Source organism: Montipora foliosa, chromosome 11 (genome assembly GCF_036669935.1).
Source record: "Montipora foliosa isolate CH-2021 chromosome 11, ASM3666993v2, whole genome shotgun sequence".
In the NCBI taxonomy this organism is placed as follows: Eukaryota; Metazoa; Cnidaria; class Anthozoa; order Scleractinia; family Acroporidae; genus Montipora; species Montipora foliosa.
The window spans coordinates 10,386,803-10,414,291 of NC_090879.1; the positions used below are offsets into that span (position 1 = coordinate 10,386,803).

The 27,489-nt window shown below is 37.9% G+C and overlaps 1 protein-coding gene across 2 annotated transcripts; it reads right to left on the reverse strand.

Moving 5' to 3' along the window:
• LOC137975013 (MAM and LDL-receptor class A domain-containing protein 1-like) lies at positions 1 to 27,109 on the reverse strand. Of its 2 annotated transcripts, none has more exons than XM_068822042.1 (17): positions 26,961 to 27,109; positions 13,959 to 14,102; positions 13,295 to 13,542; positions 12,828 to 12,960; positions 12,578 to 12,724; positions 11,652 to 11,908; positions 10,946 to 11,063; positions 10,141 to 10,287; positions 8,640 to 8,878; positions 7,827 to 7,992; positions 6,817 to 6,945; positions 5,187 to 5,434; positions 4,617 to 4,752; positions 3,889 to 4,023; positions 1,962 to 2,284; positions 1,508 to 1,632; positions 1 to 1,073 (listed from the first exon to the last, which is right to left on the reverse strand). In XM_068822042.1, exons 1-16 carry the CDS (start codon positions 27,046 to 27,048, stop codon positions 1,525 to 1,527), a joined length of 2,766 nt encoding a protein of 921 aa, XP_068678143.1. In that variant the 5' UTR covers positions 27,049 to 27,109; the 3' UTR covers positions 1 to 1,073; positions 1,508 to 1,524. The 2 variants fall into 2 exon arrangements, with proteins under 2 accessions (XP_068678143.1, XP_068678144.1); XM_068822043.1 differs by lacking the exon at positions 26,961 to 27,109 and adding an exon at positions 18,050 to 18,204.
• Positions 27,110 to 27,489: the final 380 nt, after the last annotated feature.

Sequence of the window (27,489 nt, forward strand, 5' to 3'; positions counted from 1 at the left end):
TGTCATTGTAAACGAGATTTATTTGAATATGGATTGTAATATCCTTTGAGTACTAACAAGCTTTTAAGTACTTGACAAAGCCTTCCTTCCAGAACTTCCTTGGTTTTTCCGATAGTTTAAGCGAGATGATTACAGTGTCTATCTGCTTATAAGCTATTCTGGGTTACAGGCCCATCTACCTTAAAAAAAAAAAAATCAGACTACAAGTCCCCCCACCCCGCGATATAATACCCCAACTGGGTTTCCTTGTTTCCTTAGTTTCAAGATATTACCGGAGCACTTTCACAAGACTCTCTGTTCTTCTTCCAATAGACTTGAAATTGCAAAAATTACTGCGGAACAAGAAGTTTACAATCCCCTTTTAATTTGTTATCTACTTTTTTACTTAACTATGACTTACTATTGTGTTTGTTAAATTAATTATTCACTGATATTTTTCGCATCGTTAACGTACAAAGCTGAGTCCGATATAAACTTCTTTTTCCGTTTAATACAATCCTACCTACAACCCCTTACGGATTTTTATAAGCTCAGAGCTTATAAACGACAGTGATCTCGGCCGGTTTGCGAGGATTGATTTCTGTCAAAGAGTTCGGGAGCGCTTTGAGTTATTCCAAACATAAGGAATTTAATTTGTTCTCGTTCCTGATTAACAATAGGAAATGAGAAACTGGTCAAAGATGTATCACGGTTTCGTATTACCATCCACGTTTATCAAGTTTCCCATACAAAAGCGAATAATAAATGACATAACTATGCAAAATGTAACTATATACAGGGTTTGGTTTGTTTGTTTGTCTGATATTTTTTTGGTGTCCTTTGCAAAATGAATGGACTTTGCTGGGAAATCGCGGCTTAATTGATGTAAAATAAGAAAGTCTGTTTACTGCGATTTGAGCACCATTAAATGGAACCAAACCAAATTGATTTCGATAAGTAAATTTTTAGATTGTCAATAAAAAATAAAATGTTTTTTAATGGCGAGCAAGTTGATCGGCATACATCCACCAGTCTGTTTTATAGGTCATCAGGTTAAAGCCCAAAGCTTAGTGTGACATCGCACAACGATGATTCTGCGATAGAAAAAAGAAAAAAAACTATTCTGAGTAAAGAGGTCTTTCCTACACGTTTTTGATAAGGATATAAGCTAACTTGGAGATGTTTAAATTTACTGTTTGGGGATCGGATTTATTTATAGCCCTCGCAACTTGGCTGATGTTGAGCGTGGCGACACAATTGCAAAAGGTAACCAATGATTGCTTAATGCATGATGGCTTTCAGCTCAACTCGTACTTGACGTTTCAAGTTAGGTATTGTTCTCTCCTTCTTCATCTTTGTGACAGCTATATGCACGTCAATGAATACGCGATGTAGCACTCGTGATTACTATAATATTAGAAATGGCACAAGTTTATGAAGAAAGAGCACTACTTCGTCTAAAAGATTGTTCTCTCTGGTCTTTCCGCTGAAGAACAATGAATCAGGTTCTCCTCTCTTATATTCTCACCAAAACGACGGAGATCTTTAAAGAATCCTGGACCTGCGCAATGAGCAGCTTCCGCTGGTGAACTCAATATCATCCATTGCTATATCCCCTGTGTATGAATCGCCAATGATACCCATAATGCCAATCTACAATTGAAGAGCAGATGAACGTGCATGAGTTCAGTCAAGGCAATAAAATATTATCTTCAGTTGTGTGGTGTCATAGTTTCCCCTGGTGCTAAATAGGCCATATGAATGCAAACTAATTTCCAGAAGAAAAACTTCGCATTTAGACTCGCTTGCGCCGGACTAAGTTGTCACTCCATCAATCACCATCACTGGCAATTCCGTACTTTATGGTGTCAGCAATAACCAGTGTTACAGAAGGTTGCATCAAGCCTTTCAGTGAGATTTTCTTGATTTTTACAGCAACAAAAAGAAATTTCTGCAGTTAAATCATGTTTGTATAAACTCACCCAGTGAACTGAAAGCCTTTTGGCTGATGAGTCCGCAAGTAATTCTTGTTCCACCTTAACCCATCTATTTCCTTGGTCGCTTGATTTTTCCCACTCTACTTTCGCTGTCCTCTTAAAGTCCTCGAAAGCTGGTATTTTGTCATCAGTAAGACTTTTGGTGATACGCATGATCTTTAAAGAGCCAACTTCTCTACCAAACATGTGGTACCAGAATCGCATGCAAAAGGATTTTCCTTCAAGTTTAACGAAGAGCAGGGCTATGTCTCCTCTCCTTCGCGGATTAGAGGCTTCCGTGTAGATATAGTAACCGGCCTTGCCACTACCTGAAACAAAGTCAAAATATAACGGGATAAAGTTTCTTTACAGCATTAAAATATCATGAGACGACACATTTACGAAAGCCATCAATCATGTATGTTACAGAGAAACAAAACAGTAAACATTCTTCCACTAATTTGTCCCATACTGGTCCCATAAGTTGATGGTTGGCCAAATCATAAAAGTTTTTTTTAAAGTTTTTCCGTTTATATTATCACCTTTCTTCAAGCTGAAACAATGATAAGAAACGGCTATAGTTCAGTTTTTCTTTGTCAGGCATGCACTGAAAGAGTTACTTTACTTTTGACCAAAGTGGCTGCAGGGACACTAGTAAGGACTCATATAGATATACGTTTAGAGAAGACTATATGGGAATTGCTATGAATTTTACGTGTGGTGTAACTATTTCTTAACTGGGAAACGGCCCGCGTTTCTTTTTCCAGTTCATTTTCTCGATCGTGGGCGAAATATTGCCGACCCAAAAGCTTTTAGTGAGACAACGATCCGCTTTTTGTGAAAAGCTGTTTTCTTGACATGTCTAGAAGAAAAGAAAAACAGAGAGATTGGAAAAGTCTCTCAACTAAGAGGGTCTTCCCTCGGAGGATACAATCGTGATTGTGGCACCTGAAATAGTTGTGGGTCGCCACAATTCCGGAGCTTACGAGAAATGCATAGCTTCTTGGTCTTAATTTACTTTGTCATTCCGTAGCTGAGAGGCTAACCTCCCTTGCATAGGACGTTCTGGCCGTTACGAAAGGAGAGTTAGCAGGATGAGCGAGAGAAAGGTCTGCCTAGGAGCCCAGCGATTTGCCGATTCTGGTAAGAGCATTGTAGGTGAGGCCGGAAGGAACGGCATTGTAGGTGAGGCCGGAAGGAACATCCTATGGCCCGATTAAGATATACGGCGTGCAGTTTGAGAGGGTATCTTCTGCTAAACTCCTAGGGGTTACGATCAGTAATGACTTGAAATGGAACGATCACGTGGATACTATCACCTCAAAAGCCACACGTCGATTGTATCTTTTGAGTCAGCTAAAGAGAGCGGGCATAAGTCCCGATGACCTGTTAGCTTTTTATTATAGTATCATTAGATCAGTCCTAGAATTCTCATGTCAGCTATTCCATCGTAGTCTCCCAAAATATTTGTCTGATGACATCGAACGTATTCAGAGGCGCGCCATGCGAATAATCTTTCCTAGTTTATCGTACTGTGAGGCGATGGATAAGGCCGGAATTCCAACACTTTCAGAGAGACGTGATTCATTATCTATTAAATTATTTGGAGATATTGTAGGTAATGAACACCACAAACTGGCTAACCTGCTACCTCCTATGGCCAGTTCCCACGCTCGGCGTTTGAGAAATAAGAGACGTTTTAATACTCAAGTCTGTCGCACCGATCGCTTTATGAACTCTTTTATTATTAGCCACGGGATGTAAATAATCTTTAAATACAATGGTAAATAGCCATTTTTATTGTAATTTTTATATTGTACGTAATTCAGTCCTACGACTGTAATGTATGATGTTTTTCAATAAACGAGTTTACTACTACTACTACTACTACTACTACTACTACTACATTGTTGCCACAGAACATAAAATTCACCTTTCGTATGGTCAAACGATGGTCCAGTGCTTACTGATGGCGTTCTTCCCTTTCTTCTCGTCCAATCGAAATGGTCTCCTCTTATGTTTGCCCATTTACAGAAGTGTGCGTTATTATCTTCAAAGTCACAGTTTCCTTAAAAGAGAAGGACAATACAAAAGAGAACAAAAATTTGTAAAGTTAAAAAAATTGGAATGATTGAGATCGTTTCCCACTTATGGAGTTAAAATTAGAATTTCGTTATTGCCTTTAAATGTTTCTAGTGGTAATATTCTGGCCCAAGGAGAAGAAGAAATAATAGCCCATGACGGAATTAGTTTGAAAATACAATGCATTATGCTTCCAATGCATTGTGCATTTTGGACAGCCGGAGTGGAAAGCTTTTTCTTAAGTTACGGCAGGTACTTTTTTTTAGTCTCAGCATGTATCATGTGATCAACTATTGCCTGTTTAATGGCTTAATACCTGGGGAATAAGCCATGAATATGAGATTTAAAAGAGAGAAGAGATCATTGAAATCATCTAGACACTTTAAGCAATTTTCTCTTCCATGGGACTCGAACCCATGACCTGTGGGATGCCAGTGCAATGCCGTACCACCTGCCACTCAGTTGGGAACAGGTCAATTTGTTGGCGGGCTCTCATGTGTTCCCGAAAAAGGACAATTTGAGACACTATGAATATGACATATGACAATATGAAATTTTTGTGTCTATTTGATACTCTACCTTCCTTTGGATTGCCTCCTATCTCTTTAGATGCAGTCTGGTTCAAAACTTTGCAATCCTTTGCCTCGTTAATGCCAATCTCATCAATTGCAATGTCTCCAAGAGGCGACTTGCCCCGGACAGCGACGAATGATACCTTTTAAAAAAGAGAAGTGCATTAGTTTCACGAAAGAATGATACTGAAAAGTGAATGAATTAAAACAGTAGTTGTAGTAGTATATCCATTTCAAAGTTAAAGAAACAAAAAAATTCCAAAAAAAAAAGTCACAAATTGCTTATACTAATATCCTGAAAAGCGAAAATTCAAACTCAAACTCAAACTCAACAGTCTCAATTTTTCATAGAATCGAAAACATTTGAATGTAATATTAATTTAAACCATTATGCTCTAGAATGACCAGTCAAAAATGACAAGATGGCAAAGAATGACATTGCAAGAATGGATTGCAAATTTAAAAGAAAGAGTTAGCCCTTTCTTTTTATTGTAGTTGCCTCACCGAGACAAGAGCCTCGCCTCTCAGTCCTTTTAAAAATAAAGGGAGTTAACTAAGTGCCTTTTTCATAGCTTACCGTGTAGTGGTCACCATAGAAATCTTGCAAGCCAGAATGCCAAGAGTCATCCTGTGGACCTTTCCTTGACCACAGCACCATTGTTGAGTTGTCCTTTAAGTTTCGCTGTTCTAGCCTTAGTTCTCCTATGTCTTTTCCGTACATATGATAGTGAAAGTGCAAGCAAATTGGAGTGAAGAACTCCTTACTCTCCAAACGGACAACTTGCCCATTGAAAAGATCCGAAGCTTCCATGTATATGTAGTAACCTAGGAAAGACAATGAAAAAACAAAGAAATATTCTTGCGTTTGCTCACATATGACATATGACATGTGGCAATTAACAAAAGAGTGGCACAGGTCTGAGTAGAAAAGTTATGGTGCCCAATCCACATTTGAAATCTACGGGCCATGGATCAATCATAGTCACGTCAAAGAGAAATGTTTAGAGAGACCCGGCCCAGGACGACAAAATCGCAACCCGGCGTTGGTGATTGGCATAATAACTACGCATTAAAACAAAGAGCCGAGAGGAAAGAGGAAACGTTTTTAGTCCTGATCCATCAACGCAATCTGACATCTTTCTCTCTTAACTGTGAAAGATATCGGTTGTATGGATATGCGAGAAAAGCAGATCTCAACAAGTGTTATTAAAATCCAAAAATAAAATGGGGGGTAACCACGCATTTTACAACGATTATTAATCATCAAAATTAGTAAAAAGCTTTAAAATACAAAGCAATCTATGACGTTCCTTTCCAAATTAAAGCGTAATTATCTCTGAAAAATGCATGGCTACCCCAACTTCCTTTTTGGATAGCAAGAGCACTTGCTAAGTTCTGCTTTCTCCGAATACTTTTAAACAGCGCAAAAGTATCCCTGCATTAGTAAGCACTTCCGATAGGAGGAAATCCGAGTGTCTGGAGATGCGCAGAACGTATGCGCAATAAAAATAGTAGGCACCGTCCTTAAGTCAAGCCAAAGGGTAAAAAAAGAAAAAACGCAAATCACCATTGGTAATTTCCTGTGAACCGTCCCGGCCCAAACATTTTCATGCTTTGCGTTTATAATTAGGCCTTTTACTTACCTTCGAACGAAAGGTCGTCAACAGAGATGTTTTTAGGTGACTTACCCCTCAAAAAATAAAGGGAAAGGTCACTGTCGTTGAAACAAAAATGTTTGGTTACCATTTTTGCCAAAGATAGTCAAATATCCAGAATGTAATACTAAACTACTGCCAATTTAAATACCCTGATCGCAAATTTCACTTTTGGTTGACCAAACACATGTTACAGAAATTCTTCTTTGCTGCATTTAATAGAATCTATTCGTTCGTACGTGACGTCATAGACCTTTTGTGCAGATACCGCGACCATTTTGAATTCTATTGTTTCAAATAGCTATGATGGGATGCCCAGGGGGCAAATACATGTTAATTTGCCCCTGAGTATCCCATAATGTCTTTCGGAACAATAGAAATCAAAATGGCCGCAGTATCTGCAAAAAGGTCTATGTTAACCGTAGTGCTGTCTTTAAACAAAGGAACGGAGGCCATGTTGGTGTTTCAGACTTTTGCGTTGGAAAGACATTTCTTTTGTTCCGTTAAGCTGCTGATCACTTTGAGAAAAACAGAAAAAAAAAAACCCCTTACCATTTCCGTCACTGTCGTATTGAGGTCCCGTCTCCAAAGACGCTGTGTCCCCGCTGTTAATTTTCCAGTTACCATCATCGTTGTACGCGTTTTTCCAACCACACAAATTTTGATCGAATAGGCAAACGCCTAGAAAATGGAAGGAAAGCAAACTTTTCTGTAGTTATTGACCAAAGATAAAATAAATTAACTTGTAAGTTGATATTTTCGTACGTTGCATTGACTAGCCTTTTCCTTCACAACTATAAGACTAGTCGACGTATTTTAACAACGATCAGTAAGAAGACCTCGGACGCTTTCAAAAAACTATCAGGATAGTGAGAGAAAGAACGGATGACGGTCCTCATAGTATATGCGTCAAGTGGGAAATAGCCTAATTTCGACTTGAATTATGAAAGAACAAAAGAACAGAGTCGAAGTTCAGGAGGAGAATTTGAATTTTTCTTTATGTTTAAGAATTTAATTACATGCTGAACTTCGACTCTGGTCTTCTGGTTTTGCACATTCCGAAACTAGCGTTTTACCGTTTTACGCGACGCAATTTTTTTTTCTCAATATATCAATAAACAGTTCGATACAAAAATAGATCTCTTGCTAAGTGTATGGGTCCAGTTTTCTCTTGAAGGGGAGGACGACATTCATGATAAACGTATCAGTAGCTATTAATAGTGCATTCTTTTGAAGCTCTCTGTTTCATTACTCCGACTAATTAAGATAATTCGAATAATAATATGAAAAGTTTCGAAAGAAATAGTTTTTGCGGATGGCACAAGAACCAGTGTAGGAAATAGCCTACAATGTTATACCGTTCATACAAAAAATCGGAAAAATGTACAGCAAGACACGATCACTGAGTGTTAGGTGTGTACCTCTTCGAACAGTCCAGCGCTCCAGTCAAGAGTCTGCGCAAGTGAGGTTGTTGCACTCGAAAGAAAGTTTAGACAACGGCTATGCCCACAAATGCATGTGTTTTGACTGTCTTTACATTCCTTATCTACAGAATTACTTACTGTAAGGAGGTGGCTGAGGCGACAGAGGAGGTGATGTTTTGACGGTTGGACGCAGAGCAGCAGCCGCGTTGTCGATGATTTTCATTGGACAGACACCCGGAGTAAAGGTAAGTTCATCAATGGCGATATCACCGCGCCACCCAGCGACAGTTGCTTCAATTTCAATCTAAATTTCAATCGATATTCATTTAGTTAATTGCCATTAAAGTTGTCAGTTCACTGCTACCCTTTGTAACTGGGCAAGAAGCTGTGGGATGGAATTCTCGACCAGGCATAAATCGTTAGTATGCGCACCCTTTCACTGTCCTAGCGACTGCTTCACGGAAGAATTTGCTTCGTCTACACGCACATTGATATCGGTTTTAAAGTAGCATAGTAGCATGGTCGTTTTGGTATTTCCGAACAAAGCCAGTGGATCATTCATTGTCATTGCCCAAAGCAAAAATTGTGATATGGTTTTGCCACACAAAAGGCAGTAGTATTACCAAACGAAAACTACTTAATTTTTCTAATTTTTTTTTCCTGAGTATGAACATCAAGTAGTTTTTTGTTCCCAAAGCACTCTTTTACTTGTGTGTCATGAAATATGTGGATGGTTTATCTTGATTTACTTAGTTGTTACATTTAATTCGTTAACTCGTTTTAAATTTGTTGTAATGGTAATCGTAATGAATTTATATGGCGCATTTTCTGTTTACATATTCAAATGCGCTTTTACAAGCAATCGATCCATGGGTGAGATCGAACAGTGATTCGAGATAGAACTGAGCATAGGCTACTGTGAAAAAAATGGTATACGAAAACTTAACTGACGTGGTATTCTTTCATGCTACAGTCCAAGTCAATCTGCGCGTGAAGCCAGTGGTTGCCGTGGTTACCGCTCTCTTTCCACGCAAGCACACCTCGCCTGTAAATTGATAAAGAACCAATATCTTCGCCGTTCATGTGGTACTTGAACTGCATACATTGCTGGCCAGCTAATAGATCACTAATCAATATGGCCTTGTCACCGACCATCTGAGGTTCAGAAGATTCGATGTAAGCATAGTTTCCTGTAAATAAATGGCACAAAAAGGTGACATTAGTGTAGATAATTGCATGGTGCCGAGAAAAATTAAGAAGTAGTATCGCGCGTATTTTTAACTTCCGAAAACGAATACGAGTGATGTTAATCCTTAATTTTACGAGGAAACATGCGATTGTATGTTTATGATGTAAAGGGCACGCTCGCATGGTCTATATGGGTAGCACCTCACATTACACTCTAATAGTTAAGTTTTAAGTTAGTTAAGTGCTACACGGCTAACGTTTGTAAAAAGGTAGCCCTTCCTTGTACTTTCACAAATTCATTCCCGTGACATTGACATCCTTAATTCCCACAGCCGTCCAGGATCTTGTAGCTCAGTCGGTAGAGCAGCGGTGATCTAACCCGAACGTCGTGGGCTCAATTCCCACCCTGGTCAGAGTTTTTATCTTTCCCCGGGGGCTCAATTTCCATTAGTAGGGCTAACGCGCACATGGTCTATATGGGTAGAAAACTAGTACTTCACATTACACTCTAATAGTTAATTCTGTCGAAATATAAGTGCTACACGGCCAACGTTTGCAAAAACGTAACCCTTCTCTTTTCTTTTATTAAGAAGGTCAAAAACGTACGTTGTTGCGCAATTTCATAGGAAGCAGGAACCCATGGACCCCTGCAGGAAGCCATTTGTGCTCAGTTAGCGTCAATGAACTGTAAAACGCACTAATCAGCTGAACATAATTTTCTTTTTGTACAACAACCCCAAAGCAATGAAATCAGCCCTGCTAAAAAACATTTACTTCATGAAAATAACGAGTGTAATTTTGCCCGGGGAATTAACAAAATTAGTGAAAAGTGCCCTCTCTGTCAGTCAATTAGCATTTAGTAATTTTGCCCTGTAAGAAAGATTTGGTGGATATAAGACAATAACGCGAAATCGAACCTTAACCGAAGCCTTAACTGGACACAGCGTAACAAGTAAGTTCTAAGTAGGTCAAACCTTTATTATATTCTAATCTATCGTAAACACTGAGACTAATTGGTGACACTACCAAAATTAATTGATGACATTCAATATACCTGTGAGAGATGAGTACTTACAAGTAAAAGATAAAATGGTAAAAACCTACGTCAGCTAGTGTACAAGTTAAAAACTTCTGGCTACAGAGATTATAGAGGTTGCACATTTGTAATGCAATCTACTGTATATCCTCTTGAGAACTTCTGTAAATAGGCGAAACTAAGATCTCCCAGGCAGCATATAACAAGCAAGCTTACAATACATTTTACCTGCACCAGAAGCATCCGACATGGGTCCAGTCGTGCCTCCACTTTGTTTACCGCTAGCAGTCTCTCCCCTCCCTATACTCCATTCAAAAGTAGACTTTTGGGACGATTTCCAAGAGCAAAAGGTACCTTTATCAAAAGTGCAGTTCGCTACAACATCAAAGAGAAGCATAAATGTACTACTCCTTTTCTGTTACAGAGATTGTTTGTAGGGATTATGGTCATTGGTGATGAGCTCTTTCCGTGGAAATAGCGTTGACAATGATAAATAAAACTAGTGGAATATGTGTATTCGCCAATAGCCAATTTTCTAAATGCTCTTTGCTTCTGGCGAGACTATTCAACGAAAATGTGTTGCGCATTTTCATGCAAATCATATTTATTTTTATTTTTAATTAATTTTGTTTGTTTGTTTTTTTAATTGTTTATTTTGAATTAACGGTTTGTACGAAGACTCGCACGGAAACGCAGGTAAAGCTCGGAAATGAACTATCACAAGTTGAAATCGACAAAGATTGCACTAATAATTGTCAGGAACTTTGAGAGATCCTCCACCTCTTTGCTCTAATGTTGAACTATACTATAATATACCATTGATATCTAGTTGAAAAAACAATCACAACAAGACTTCTTCTTCTGCACCAAGGTCGACATAAATTCAGTTTTCAATTTATTTCTGAGGTTTATCTGAAAAACTGCGGCAGGCCAGCCCTTGCGAAAACTTCCGAATCGTTTTAATTTTAACTCAACGACTTTCAATCCGGCACGAATTTTGATGGCTTTAGGGTATAACTCTATACGGTGTTACCTTTAGCTGTGTCTTCTGGCGTGTTGCTCAAAGGACAACAACTTCCATTTGCTATGAAGATATCATCCAATCCCACAATGGCCTCGTAATCAGCGTGGAGGATAGCCTGGAAGACAAGCTATGGAAAAAAATATAAACAAAAACAAAGAAAATATTTAATAGCCTAGTTTAAATCGAAATTCGGTTGCTGATTGCATTGGTTTTGCATGCTCTCACAGCTGGGTAACTGGCCAAGAAATTCTTGGCTTTATTCCAAGCCAAGATTTCAGAAGGAAAAACAAAGACAGTCAGTGAAAACTTGCATGCACCCACCAGCCTGCGAGAAAGCGCTCCAAAACGAGGCGCCTCGCTTTGGAGAGCTTGCTCGAAGTCCATACACCCGCTTGAATTTTCCTTGGTTCATTTAATAACGAATTTATATAGAGCATTTTCTATCTACTGCGCTTCACAAGTAAACGATCTATGGATGAGGTCAGAAATCAGCTTATACATGCTGGCATGTTTAATTTTCAGCATTTATTTCATTTGAGTTTGCCAAGATCTGTTCTTAAGATACATCGTTTGCAATTTCCTCATGATCTCACTTCCTTTCCAGCCACTTTTATTATGATGGCGACCCTGCGTCTTCAATATGAAAGGGCCATGCATGTGCGCAATTTGATGCCTTTAGTCTCAAAGTAACTTAGAATCTTGTTCAGTTTCTTACCTGCTGGCATGTTTCGTGCTCAGCATTTATTTCTACAAGACCTCTGCTCCAGTCCTGAAAGTTGAGCCCCCTGCCAACGTCAAACCACAATCTGTCTTCTTGGTTGTCCTTTCGTGTTGAAAGTCGGAATTCGCTCTTTTTGAAATTTTCCAAGAAGTAAAAAAACTCAATGCACTTTGGACCACATATTTTAGTGTTGATTAAGCGCGATTTTTTGGCCCTGTTGCTTGTCTGCTTGGCAAACACAAACTTCCCTTCTGATGAACAAAAACAAAAACAAAAAGTGGGAAATGAAGACAATTGGAAACTGTTAACTTACGGTAGGACATTTAACTGATGCAAGGGCATATCCCAAGTTAAGTCCTGGGATTCATTTTCGGGTGGATGGTTTACTTAAGGTAGTCAAAGGGTTGAACAGACTTGTGAAGCCAAGTCCTAAATTATGAGTTAAGTTTCTCTCCAAATAAAGCGAAACCATTTCTTAGTAAGAAATGCCTGCATTATCTAATGGTTTAACTTTCGAGGCTTATAATCTAAAGTAGAAAAGACATGGCTATTATGCTACTCTAGTTAAAAGAAAGAAGAATGTAACTAACAAAGGTACGATGCAAGCCTTTTACCTCAAGTCTGTTTGCTTCTCTTTGGAAGGAAAGGTCGCTAATCAGTGAGTATAAATGACTTCCGTTTAGGCCTAGATCCGCCCATTATGAAGACACTAGCGCGAGTGTCCAAGCGTTGCGTCTTGAGTTCATAACTGTGAAAGTTACATTCATTATTCTTCAAACCAGATTATAGCATCAAACAAGCTCTGATTGTCAACTTCATTGCAGATTGAACGGCAAAGTGTACCATCATTCTATTTTCGCAGGTCTCTCCCAAAATAAATTAATTACATGACTTACTGACATAATTTAATTTGCTCTTACCAGGTGTTTTTCCGTGATCTTGTCTTGCAATCCCTGACTGTTTCTCTCTCTTGCTTGCAAAGGAGGAACTTAATTTCCAAGGAATTTTATCAGCACCAATCAAATCGGTTGCCCAGTCACAGAGTCCCGTATTAAAATCACAGATACCTGGAAGATTAAGAGCGAATGGTTTTCTTACAGCTATCAATTCTATTATTACATGTTACAGATTTTAGCAAAAGCAAGAGTATTGATAATTCTTATTTCTTACCGTCATTCTGAGGATCAGAAGCGGTATGATTTGTGAATAAATGGTAACCGTTGCATGGTCCTTCCTTTAAACGAATGTCGTCGATTGCAATGTCACCTGTGTAACTCGTTCCAGCGATTGCTTCAAAAATAATCTGCAATGATATTTTTAACACACCATAAGGCATCATCGTCATTGTCAACAATGAAGTCGTGTAGTCTGGTATAGTCACTCAGTCTTTGTCTCGTCATCCTCAATTCATCTATCCATCCATTCATTTGCCCGACAGTCCATATTTCCAGTAGCTGATTGATCGATCTGTCGAGCCTCATTATCATCATCATCATTATCATCGCCATTTTTGTTGTTATTTTTTATGAGCGACCTTACCTTATAACTTTTGAACTTATTAAAGCGTCGATACTTTTTAATTTTTTCTGTGAATCCACATACTATGTTTTCTGTTACAAGCTATTTCTGTGACTTACGTAGTAGTTGTTTCCGTGTACTGTAAAATTGTCGGTTTTCCAATCCGATCCTCGCTGCTGACCTTGTTTGGACCAACCCCTTTCTTCCTGGCCATTAATAAGGCGATATATATTAAGCTCTCCTATGGTTTGACCCACCATACTGTAAGCAAATTGAAGACACTGGTAGCCACTGTAAGGACCACTCATCATTCGGGCCTTTTCTTTATATCTGCGTGGATTGGATGTCTCTATGTAGGCATAGTAACCTATAGGTGACAAAGTTCGTCAATCAGTACAAATAAAAACCTCAGACAAAGCCGCACATGCATTTATGTGGAAATTCACTCAGCTGCATTATGTGCACCATGCTGTTCTGCTCAGCTATCAGTCAGTGAGTCAATCAGTGAGTCAGTCAGTTAAGCAAGCAGGCCAATCAATCAAGCAAAAAACTGAGTCATTAACCTGTGCGTTATCTAAAACATGAACGGTTACCAAACCCTACCTTCAACAAAAAAGTTTTTAGTCTTTTATAAGGAGCATTCATCCCATTAGCGTGAATTTCTGAACATACAGAACACACATGCAAAAAGGGAAAAACACAAAAGACTCAAAACCAGTTCTGGGGGAGTGAAAACGCTATAAAAATCAAACCATCGAACCAACCGCAGATTGTTTTGCTTACCACCATTTTTCTGTCTTGTTGTATGGTCGCTTTGCGGTCCTGTACCAATGCTCGGTGTTCTGCCCTTCATCAATGTCCAATCGAAATTGTCGTTGTCCACTTGATGCCACGCACAGAAGCTTCTTCCGTCAAAGTTGCAGTCTCCTAGTTAGGGGATCGACAAGCGACGAGAAAATATTATGGCTGTTGTTAAGACAGGGGCCACGGAGAGGCCACTTTTTTCCTTCGGTGTTGTTCTCTCCTTAACCTCTCCTCCTCCCTTCATACTTCCGTGATCCATACCAAAAGCTAGCCCCTCCCCACCCCTTCCCCAACGTTCCCACATACTCCGCAACCCCTGCAAGGTACTTAGAATAGCAGGAATGTTAGTCCCTGGAACGTTTTTATCACAGCATTGATTTAGGAATGCCTTTATTTTTCAAACTGAAAGCTAAACGATTTATATAAATGGTTAAAAAGGTGTTAGTAACATTTTCGAGGAGACAAAGTCGGTTCGTGGAAGTGTATAAGATTTCTCTTCCAGTAAATTTTGCAATAATTAATTTCGATAATCACGATCCAGTGTAATTTGTCAATTTTTGCTTACTTGTTAGTAAAGAGCATATTTCAACGCAGGAAATAGTGGAATTTTGTAGAATACCCAAGAACCTTTTTCCGAAGCAGAATTTTGGCGAAAGCTGATTTGTCTGATCGCATTTTTTTTCAAAACGTGGTTACCGTATCGTCTTAGTGCATCCTTTACACTGGTATAATTTGAGAAGGATGGTATGGGTTGATTTTGAGAAACGGGGCAAAGAAAACTTGTATTTGACACCACCGAAGAAAAAACGAATTAATACGCATACCTTTAAATTTTAGCACACGCCCACAGTTCTATTAGCTCGCGTCATTAGCACTCTCGTGGGAAGATGTCACGATACAGTTGGGGGTTGCGCGTTGAAGGAAAAAAGGAGTAGGTAGGCCGAATGTTTGCGCTGACAATTTCTTCTTTTGGGTAGCCTTTTGCGGCACTCGTTGGGGTTCATATTTAATATTTTTACCCCCGTCTTTACGTATACGTACAAGCTCGCTTCTTCGTTCACTTCCATGCTAAAGAGCATTTTAAAGTTTTTAATTTTATGCTCAAGAAGGCGGCGAGCGGCCGAAATATCATTTTAATTCATCAGTTAAAAATTTTTAAGATTCGTCTTATTCCGTCATACTTCTGTAATAGATTTTACGTGGATGGTGTCACTATGTACATTCAACTTTTTGTTGTAGCGAGCCTGTACATTATTCACGTTATAATTCGATCGTGGTGCAAATCCCACTCACTTCATGCGAACAGTGTATTCCAAAGCAGTGACGAGCACTGAATTTTGAAATCTAGGATATAAAGTCACTTACAAGTAATTCTGATTTGACATTGAGTTCAGTTTTATCTATCGATAAGGACCTGTTTTCCTATTTTAAAGAAAAAATAGACCGTGAATCTGTCGACCGATTTAGCAACTGATATAAGAAACCTTTCTATGTTCAACACTGTCCACTTCTGCATCTTTTGAGATATTTGGGTCTTTCTTTAGAAGCACAGCGCACGTTCAGCTAAAAAAAAAGCCGAGAACTGAAACAATACAACTTCACCATGATGGTTTAGCCAGCAATATTTTTCAAAGTGGGAACTGCTTCACCTCCTTTATTGACATACTGGCATTCTAAACACGCGCTGAGAAAGTATACCTTTTCCTTACAGCCGGTTATAAAGCAATATTCGAGTTGACCTTTTCGTCAATAGTATTTTTTTCCATACCTGCAGCTCATTATACACCCATGCACTTGATTCTACTTTTGCGAAATATATGTGCATTGATTACATTAATCAGTTCACCTCTCAAATGATACAAATTATACAAAGAGAAGAAGTAGATTGGCAATGAACCACAATAACACTCTGTTTTCGATAAACCTGGAACGTCTTGTGAGATTAAAGATGCTACGAAAGGTTGTGACCTTTGCTTGAACTAATTTCGTCGGCGAACTTCAAATGTGTAGTATAGATTTCCGAACTTGTCTTGCATTGTCAGCAGGGTATCCAAAACACGAAATGGTGATTGTCTTTTCTCATTTTGGTAGTTTCATAAGTTAATATTTTGCGTATGTCAAATTACATTGTTCTCTCCTGAAAATATTTGGTGTCAAGTTCCGTGCTTTTCCATTTTGCACCCATTTTTCAAGGTTTTCAAGGGAAACCCGATTTCTTTGTTGAGTTTTTGACGGTTCTTGCTTGAGAAAAGCTGATTGCTGCTTATCGTGCAATTTTATATGTATCTAGGAAACGACCTGAATAGAGCCTCCACAAGCACGAGTCTTACCTTTACACCGAAATGTGTAATTGCATATTTAAGACTTGACTTTCAAGTACTTTCTCTGATGACTTAGCCTACGTTTAATAAGCTAGTTCATGCTGCAAAAATCTCTCGTATAATTACTCATTCTTCTCCGATCCTTGTGGGTAATGTCTTATTTTCCATGCTATTGGTCAAAAAAGCTGTTCATGTTTCGTGTGGTATGTTCAGCTATGTTCAGTTCTATTTTCTTGTCGACAGTTCTCTAAATATTTTGCTTTGGTCCATGTATATTGCGTGTCCTGATACGTTCATTCTTTGTCTTTGTTAAGAATTTGTAAAAATGGAACTTTGGGATTTTTCGTAAGTTTTGGAACAAAAGCTTCTCGATAATTGCCGCCTCTCATTCTAACAGCGAAATTATAGTATTAATTTGCAATTGTAGAATAAAGATTATGTTGAAAACATTTGTGATATCAGCTGAAACGCCTTTGGGCAAAGACGTCTATGACGCTGCTTGAATTACGAGGGTGAAAGCCCCAGGTTAAAATTATGTTTTCAGCCGATTGTCTGAGTGACTTTGCGAACTAAAATGGCGTAAATTCTCATACTGGCATTGATGTTATGGAGAAAACAGATTGAAATGAACTTCGGTTCAATTTACGGTGGCGATGAAGCATGCTAAAAAGAACAGTTTTTGAGGAAGTCTTGAAGGAGGAAGGCATTGGGAATTTAAGATTTTTGAGTCTTGCGCGAATTTTATTTGCTTCTCTTTGAATGGTTCAACATACTACGTAGTATGTTACTTTTGACAACGTATTGGTTTAGCATTTCAAGGTGGATGCTGAAATCGCTTGGTGAGTTTATAAAGAGGCTGCTACTGCGTGGGTGGGGAAGAAGCAACAAATGTCGTGTCTGCTGTGAAAACGTGGTAGTTGTAATTGAGATCCAACGGCTGTCTTTGATATTGTAAAAAATGACATCAGTAATTAAGGCTTTAGCTTGTAAATGTTTCTCAACCCAGCAAATCCATTTATTTTGGTATTTTCCCCTTGTTTCCAAAATTACTAAAATCGGGGAATGTAATTGACCTGAACTGAAAAACGTTTGTTGAATTTAATGGTCATCAGTGGAAGTTTCAGTGAATTGACGACTTATATAAAATAACTCCAGTTTATCAATTTAATTTAAACGATTCATCGGTTCAAATATATTCTAAGGCAAAGTCTTCATGCGATCCAATCGATTCTTAGTGAGGTAAGAAAATAAGCAATCATTAGTTCTCAGCAATATCGAACAGATAAACAGTGGTGAAAATAAAGGAATAGTACATTCCAAAGGCAGGGTGACACCGCTCTTTGTACCTCTTCGTACCAATGTAACCTGTTTAACCTCGGGGCACAAAGAAACCTACAAGAACATTAACATGGAACCATAGGTTCTCGGCAGACATGAAAAGAATTAAGAGAAAACAAAGGTAAGTCAGTTCAGAATCCGAAGAAAACTTTCATCGAGGAGGAACGAGAAGAATCAAATTTAGCTCAGTAAATCTGACGCTAACCTCGGTTTTTGAATACGGCCCATGTTACTAGTGCAATGTGAGGGTTAGCCTTTAGCTTTAGTCTGCTCCATCACTAACAAAACGGTTCAAACCTTTCCAAGAAAAGGGAGACTAATTATCCAACTCAGCCCACATATGGTGCAGAGATTATTTCAGTACCACATTTCACCGCCGCGCACTCCGCTCCCTTCGAAAAACACACCCACCTTCCTTTGGAGCAAGCAGACGATATCCGCAGCTGAAAGTTACCAATAAAGGTATCAAGCTTTGAAGAAACAAGACTTCTTGCCGCATATTGTGATGCCACACTTTGCACCTAATCTCAAGGACGATCTTTCTTCTGTGCCTGGTGCTAATACACTAACTTCGCAATGTACCCACTCCAGAATTTAACGAAGAATGAGTGCAACTGATCATGAGTGTTTGTGACAGAATTAGTTCAAGTCTTTCATCGATTAAGGGGGTACTTGTTTAATAAAGCTGGTAATATGAGAAACGACTTGACAATACCGTGCATTATAATGCTGCAAACATGGAGATCTTTTATTTTTAAAGTAAGATTTTGTAACTGGAGTGAAGTACTGAAAAGGATGTCGATGGGTTGCAGTATTCTGACCCAGCTCGTTTCCTCACACATGTCGGTAATGGATCTTGTGATCGTGTGATTACTTGACATTGTTTTGTTTTTTCTTGATTCTGAAAACCTGATCAAAATGCCCGTTTTTGACCGATTTTCGAAGGTAAAACATTTAAGACTAACAGCGTTGTTCTCTGGGAAGTCCGTTATCGGAGAACATTTTTTGTAGAGCATTAATTAAAATTCTTTGGTCCGTAAAGGGAGCAGGAGCTGGTTTTTCGAATAGTATCGTATACTTATTAGTAAATCAGTGAACAATAACTTTTTGATGTTGTAATAATTTGAATGCAATCGACATTTAGTTTTTGAACTTGATAACAATTCCAGACGTTTGGCTTTTGAAGCTAATTCCTATGAACTTCATGGCAGTTATATATATTGAACTCCTTGTTTTTCAAATGTCTACAGGTCAGTCCAAACCCAAACTCTCCTTGTGAAATATTTGCAGAACCCTCTTTAACCCCCTGTCTTCTTAGCTATGAATACGAGGCCACTTATGGCGTACATGTGGTAAAATGGGAATCGATTATCTAACGATTTACCGACTCCCAAAGTGATTTACCTACTGTGAGGATAAACTCTAAACCCATGTTTTCATGCTGTGCATCCATTTTTTTATTCACATGTTCCTTTTTTCTCGTCATCCTAAGTCATCCTCTTTTAGGATCATAGAACAGTCCTGTAATTACCATTTGAAATCCATTTGAAGAATTTCTTTAACTTGGACTTGGTATTGTTCCTCGTTGAAATGATCGATGTATTGCCATCTCACGTATCTTGTTCAGTCAAACTCTACCAAGCACTGACTATGTACGCTGGGCATTAAGAAACAGATCTCCCTGTTCTCATTTTTAACAGTCAAAAGTATATAACAACCACATCAACAAGAACAATAACTTTATTTAAAGAGGGAGACGTAATAACCTATCGAAGTTTTCTAACTTACGGCCCTCAAGTATATCGGTTCAGTGTCTTTCTGATCGTGTCTAAAAAATCTAAAACTGAAGGCCTTCATATGTTTATATTTAAAAACTACTGAGTTGCATTGCCTGTGCCTGTGTATCTTAGTTGTCCACTTTGAAACAGGCGATGATGTAATACAGGATTAACTAGACGTTTTCCCAATGCCCTACAATATCACATTACGTGGAACGAATCATCATGATTTTGATACAAAACATTATTGGAAGTCTTTTTTTTGTCAGTCATAAGAAGGATGATTACGTAAGAGTTGAGAAATCGATTTACTGCACAGCAAACTTGTGTCGGACGGAGACAAAGTATCATAACTTTTTCAAACTGTGTGATCGTATTTTAGTCAGAATCTTACAAGACGCGTTGACTGTTCTCAGTCGTGCTGTTGGGTATTTGTACACTAAATGGCTTCATGCTAGTAAAGGCAAAGTTGTTTTTGGGCAAGGAGATCAGAGGTCAGAGGACAGAGTACTGAATCGTTAGATTTATCTTCTATTAACGGAAACTAGGCATATAATTATTACTTAGTTCCAAACCTAAATATGAACTTCGAAGTTAAATTCAAAAAGAGGGGTTTCTCATGCTGTAAGGGTACATTCACTTTGTCTTGAACTAATCAAAAACGTCTTAACGGACTAAACGGGTAATCAATCTCTATGGAATGTCAATTATAATTTCACTTTGTCGCAGTGAGAGAATAAACAGTTGTTGGACTTCATCGATCAAATGGATACGTAAAACAACTTACGATGTCCAATAGTCTAATGAAATTAGATAGCAACATACTTGGTAACATAACTTTACCATGATTAAAAACTAATGATGCCTTGATATCGTCTGATAAATAAAATGTGGAAGATGTTTGAAAATTAAGAAACAAGACGTTGAAATGATTATTTTTCTAATAAAAGTTTAAATCAAAATTAAAGAGGTTGAATGTCCACTGGACAGTCCAATTCCAAACTTTTAACATGATCCTAGTGGAATATTTTCAGAACCCTCCTTGAGGCTTTGTCTTCTTGGCCATGTATATAAGGCGTAGAGTTATGGTGTACATGTGGTAAAATGGGAAACAGTCTAAATTTACTGACTCCCATACTGATTCACCTACTGTGTGGATAAACCTATCCATGTTTTCATGCTGTGCACGCATTTTAAAAAATGTTTTCATGTTCCTTTTACTCATCGACCCAAGTGATCTATTTTATGACCATAGAACGTTCCTGTAATTACAATTCAAAATCCACTTGAAAAGAATTTCTTTAACTTGGACTTGGTTTTGTTTCTTGTTGAAAGGATCGATGTATTGCCATTTCTCTTATCTTGTTCAGTCAAGCTCTACTGACCAAGAACTGACCATGTACTCTGGGCATTAAGAAACAGATCCCCACTTCCCATATTTAATACTATGAAGTAATATGGTTTAGTGTCTCTCTGATCGTACATAAAAATCTAAAACTGAAGACCTTTAATTACAATTAAAAACTTCTGAGTTGCATTGCCTGGGGATTCGATTGAAAATCCTTGCATATAGAGCAGTATTTTTGAACACATTTTGAAACGGCGATGGTGTAATACTGAATTTGTTTTGACGGTTTCTCACTGCCCTACTATCACATTACGTGGAACGAATCATAATGATTTTGATACAAAACATTATTAGAAATCTCTTTTTTTTTGTCAGTCATATTAAAGAAGGATGATTACGTAAGAGTTGAGAAATCGATTTACTGCACAGCAAACTTTTGTCGGACGGAGACAAAGTAAGATAACTTTTTCAAACTGTGCGATCGTATTTTAGTCAGAATCTTACAAGACGCGTTGACTGTTTCTCAGTTGTGCTGTTGGGTATTTGTACACCAAATGGCTTCATGCTAGTAAAGGCAAAGTTGCTTTTGGGCGAGGAGATCAGAGGTCAGAGGACAGAGTACTTAATCGTTAGATTTATCTTCTGTTAACGGAAACGTAGCATATAACTATTACTTAGTTCCAAACCTAAATACGAACTTCGAAGTTAAGTTCAAAAAGAGGAGTTTCTCATGCTGTAAGAGTACATTCACTTTGTCTTGAACTAATCAAAAACGCCTAAACGGACTAAACGGGTAATCAATCTCGATGGAATGCCAATTATAATTTCATTTTCTCGCAGTGAGAGAATAAACAGTTGTTGGACTTCATCGATCAAATGGATACGTAAAACAACTTACGATTTCCAATAGTCCAATGAAACTAGATAGTAACATACTTAATAAAATAATTTACCATGATTAAAAACTAATGATGCCTTGATATCGTCTGATAAATAACATGTGGAAGATCATAGGCTTTGAAAATTAAGAAACAAGACGTTGAAATGATTATTTCTCTAATAAAAGTTTAAATCAAAATAAAAAGAAGTTGAATGTCTGCAGGACAGTCCAATTCCAAACTTTTAATATGATCGTAGTGGAACATTTTCAGAACCCTCCTTGAGGCTTTGTCTTCTTGGCCATGTATATAAGGCGTAGAGTTATGGTGTACATGTGGTAAAATGCGAAACAGTCTAAATTTACTGACTCCCATACTGATTCACCTACTGTGTGGATAAACTTATCCATATTTTCAAGCTGTGCACACATTTTAAAATGTTTTCATGTTCCTTTTACTCATCGACCCAAGTGATCTATTTTATGATCATAGAACGTTCCTGCAATTAAAATCCAAAATCCACTTAAAAAGAATTTCTTTAACTTGGACTTGGTGTTGTTTCTTGTTGAAATGATCGATGTATTGCCATTTCTCGTACCTTGTTCAGTCAAGCTCTACTGACCAAGAACTCAATGACCATGTACTCTTGGCATTAAGAAAAAGATCCCCACTTAAGCTTCCCATAATTAATAATCAGAAGTAATATGGTTTAGTGTCTCTCTGATCCTGCATAAAAATCTAAAACTGAAGACCTTTAATTACAGTTAAAAACTTCTGAGTTGCATTGCCTGGGGATTCGATTGAAAATCTTTGCATATAGAGCAGTACTTTTGAGCACATTTTGCAACAGCGATGGTGTAATACTGAATTTGCTTTGACGGTTTCCCACTGCCTTACTATCACATTACGTGGAACGAATCATCATGATTTCGATACAAAACATTATTGGAACCTTTTTTTTGTCAGTCATAAGACGGATGATTACGTAAGAGTTGAGAAATCGATTTACTGCACAGCAAACTTGTGTGGGACTGAGATAAACTATCATAACTTTTTCAAACTGTGTTATCGTATTTTAGTCAGAATCCTACAAGACGTGTTGACTGTTCTCAGTTGTGCTGTTGGGTATTTGTACACTTAATGGCTTCATGTTAGTAAAGGCAACGTTGTTTTTGGGCGAGGAGATCAGAGGTCAGAGGACAGAGCTGACAGAGTGCTTAATCGTTAGATTTATCTTCTATTAATGGAAACTTAGCATACCATTATTACTTAGTTCCAAACCTAGATGAGAACTTCGAAGTTAAATTCAAAAAGAGGGGTTTCTCATGCTGTAAGGGTACATCACTTTGTCTTGAACTAATCAAAAACGCCTAAACGGACTAAACGGGTAATCAATCTCGATGGAATGCCAATTATAATTTCATTTTCTCGCAGTGAGAGAATAAACAGTTGTTGGACTTCATCGATGAAATGGATACGTAAAACAACTTACGATTTCCAATAGTCCAATGAAACTAGATAGTAACATACTTAATAAAATAATTTACCATGATTAAAAACTAATGATGCCTTGATATCGTCTGGGAAATGTAATGTGGAAGATCTTTGAAAAGAAACAAGACGTTGAAATGATTATTTCCCTAAAGCTTAAATCAAAATTAAAGAAGTTGAATGTCTGCAGGACAGAATCAATCTAAATTTACTGACTCCCATACTGAATCACCTACTGTGTGGATATTTTCATGTTCCTTTTTACCCATCTACCCAAGTGATCTATTTTATGATCATAGAACAGTTCCTGTAATTACAATTCAAAATCCATTTGAAGAATTTCTTTAACTTGGACTTGGTATTGTTTCTTGTTAAAATATCGATGTATTGCCATTTCTCTTATCTCCTTCAGTCAAGCTCTACAAAGCGCTGACCATGTACGCCGGGCATAAAGAAACAGATCCCCCACTTACTATTTACTTAATAATCAGGCCCCAGTTGTTCAAACGCTGGATGTCGCTATCCACCGGATAAATCACTATCCAGCGGATAAACACTAGCAAAACCAATTGAGTTATCCTGTGGATAGTGATTTATCCGGTGGATAGCGCTATCCATCGTTTGAACAACTGGGGTCAGAAGTATATGGTTTAGTGTCTCTCTGATCGTGCAATAAAAATCTAAAACTGGAGGCCATTATTATTAAACACTGCTGAGTTGCATTGCCTGTGGATTCGATTTGAAAATGTTCGCATATAGAGCAGTATTTGTGTCCACTTTGAAACAATCAATCGATCAATCAACTTTATTTAAAAGACGGTAAATGGCTCAGCAAGCTGGTTTGGTTTGTAATGCTGAATTTGCTTCGACGGTTCCGCACTGCCCCACAGTATCACATTATGTGAAACGAATCATCATGACTTTGATACAGAACATTATTGGAAGTCTTTTTGTGTACGTCATTCATAAGAGGGATGATTACGTAAGAGTTGAGAAAGCAATTTACTGCATAGCAAAGTTGTGTGGGACCGTCGGAGATAAAGCATCGAAACTTTTTCAAACTGTGTGATTGTATTTTAAATAGTTCGAATCAAGACTTGTTGACTGTTCTCCGGTTGTGTTGTTGACTATTTGCACACTAATTGGCTTCATGCTGGTTCAAAAAGCTTAAGCTGTTTGTGGACGGTGAGATCAGAGGTCAGAGGACAGAGTAATAATGCAATTTATCTTCGGCTATTAACGAAAACTAAGCGTATAATTATTACTTGGTTCCAAAGCTTTCATAAATAGGGGCTAGCGTTTCTCATGCTGTACATTTAATTTGTCTTGAACTAATCAAAAGGCGGGTAATCAATCTCGATGGAATGCCAATTATAATTTCATTTTCTCCCAGGGAAACTGTTCCTAATTTTCTTGAGAATAAACAGTTGTTGGGTTTGCACTAATGGAAATCGTAAGTTGCTTTAAGTGTCCATTTGATCGATGATTGAAACTAGATAATAACATACTTGGTAACATAATGTACCGTGATTAAAAACCATTGATGTATTGATATAGTCTGATAAATGAAATGTGGAAGATCTTTGAAAAGAAACAAGACGTTGAACTGATTATTTCTATAAACTTTTAATCAAAATTAAAGAACTTGGAAAATTTTCCATCGTCCCAAATTGCTCCACTTTTTGCGGATTCTCGATTCATGATAGGGTAAATGCAGTAATTTGAGGCCCAATTCCTTTTCCACTGGCGGATTAAAAGCGATTATTTGAAGTGTCTATGACTGTCTAATGTTTGAAAGGACTACGGTCAAGAGTTTAGAAAGATTCAACAACAACTGGAAGGGACTGAAGTAGCTGGAGTCTCGTATTTGTTGGGGTCGGGCAATGCCATTAATTGTGTAAAATTGACCCTGTTCACTGAAGCACTGCACTAACTGGTAGTACAGCCGTGATCTACAAGGCAAACGTTTTCCAACTTTTAACTCATTAACCTGGATTTTTTTTCAGGCCTCATTGAACTGCTCAAACTTAACAGCTGAATAAGATGCGATGATCACGTTCACTTAGAATTACACAATCGCAGTTCAAATGTATGAGTGTTGTGATTAGAATTCTTCATCACGCATGAACCAATTAGGACCGCGATTTCCACGTTACGATTTTTGGCGCATGCGACAAGCTTACGACGGGCCTTTGACATGACTTACGATTGTCGCAGCGTTTTAAAATTGTTAAATGCTACGACATTTTTCTGACGTACACACCAATCGTAAGCGAGTTGTAGGCCTGCCGCAAGCTTGACGCATGCGTCAAAAAACCGTACCGTGTAAAACGACCCTTACGGGATACAATGCGAATTTGCACGAGAAAGGATGGCTTGATAGCTCAGTTGGCAGAGAAGTGCAAGGCAATCGCACGGTCCGGTCCTAGCACCGTTGAAACCCGGATTTTTGCAAATGCTCAAGTTCCTTCTCTTTCACATACAAATACCTCACTAAGTCATGCAGATCGTGTAGATATCATCATGTGGACATGCACTAAGAGGCGTTTCCCTGCAGTACATGGAAACAATCAATGAGTTTTAAAATCGTAATTTGATCACTCCAATTCTGAGTCAAGGGGGAACTTCAGGGAAGAAGGATCATATGCCTAACTTTAGTCTCACAAGGTTCTGTTCTCTTCAAAGACGAAATTTATTGAAAATCTTTTGAAAATAATAGGTAGTGGTGTTTTGCGTAGCCCTAAAGGATCCTCTCGGTGTGATGAAGGGTTTTATTAGGAACTAAGAGCAGATATACATAAACGGCTGGCCATGTAATAAAAGAAGATTCAAACCCATTCACGATGAGGAACGTGGCACGCCCATTTTATTCATGTCTTGGAAAAAAAAGTATCAGTAAAATCCAGAGCACTTTTTCAGTTGTTAACGGACCGTACAAAAAAGAGACTGAAGTGCATATGCGTGGACTGACATTATTATCAAATTTGAGATGGATGCCAACTTTTAAAAGTCGGACCATCATTTTTGAATTTAAGAATCAGATAAATGGTGTGATGACTTGTAAATATATAAATTTATACACATAATAATGTGATACATAATTTTTTTATTTCTTTAAAGAACCACTGGACATCAATCTTGAGTCAGCTGAACCTAAACTGAGCTCTACTAAAAAAGAAAATAACGGAACAACATATCGGTACACTCATCATTCTGTAACATTAAAAGCAGATGCAGATGCCTGAAATCGCGTGTAATATTGTTTGCTTAGTATTTTGTATTTTTGGTAGTATCAGCGGGGTACGTTTCATGGTTCGGAATTGAGCATAGAGGATATCAGAAGAAAACGTTGTCAGTTGCATCCCAACAAAGGAGGGAGTGTTCTGAGTTCCACTGCCAAATCAGTGTGAAAACAAATTTTTCATTATTTCCAAATTGACTTCATTTATCTCATCTCAATCCGTTTCAGTGTCCAATAGTAGTAAAAGTCATGTAACTATGATCTCGAAATTGGGATAAAACTGATTTTGTCAACATTTGGGAGGTCATCCAGTATCGGAAAAATTGCCATTGATCAAATTCCCGTCAAGACCTTAAAATTTTGATATTTCAGTTCAAGTCGTTGTTTCGCATATGACCCTGAGGCGTACCTTCGTTTAACACTTCATAAAACGTGCAGAGCCATATATTTATCGGTATTTCTTCGTTCTGGGCAAAACATGGTCTTCCTTTTCGGTTCACATTCAAAGGAATTGTCTGCCAAGAGAGTTAAATAACTCAACTGTGTGCCAACTTGATTAAAAATGGGGAGAAAAATATTTTTTTACCTGTCATGGTAGCACTTTGGACCAGCCACGAAGTATGAAAGATTTGGACGACGAGAACCAGAGAGAAGGTATATCGCAGATATGCCATTGTGGTTTGGTGTGGTAAGTTGGAAAGCAGAGGATGACTGACTGACTTCTCAGAACTTCAGTTCTTCATATACCTTTTTTTAATGGCTTATTTCATTTACTCCAAACCATTTACGGTTATATTATGTAAAATATTTTCCAGAACCTTCCACATAACTAAAGTACTTCCTTTGTATTTGACATTTGGCTTGGACATTTTTGGCATTGTTTGTGATTTAAACTTATAACTTGCTTCGGATAACCTTTAAATTCATTTGCAGATTTTTGCCAGAGGCATATGGTCTCGACATAAGTTTTTTCCACCTTCCTTCATTTTAATACGGTCTTTTGAATGTTTATGTATTGCTCTTTGTTTCAGTGTATTTTTTCTTTGTTATAGTGGTAATTGATTTCCTTTCTATGTTATCCAATCATTCATTTAGTACGCTTTGTCTTTGATTGT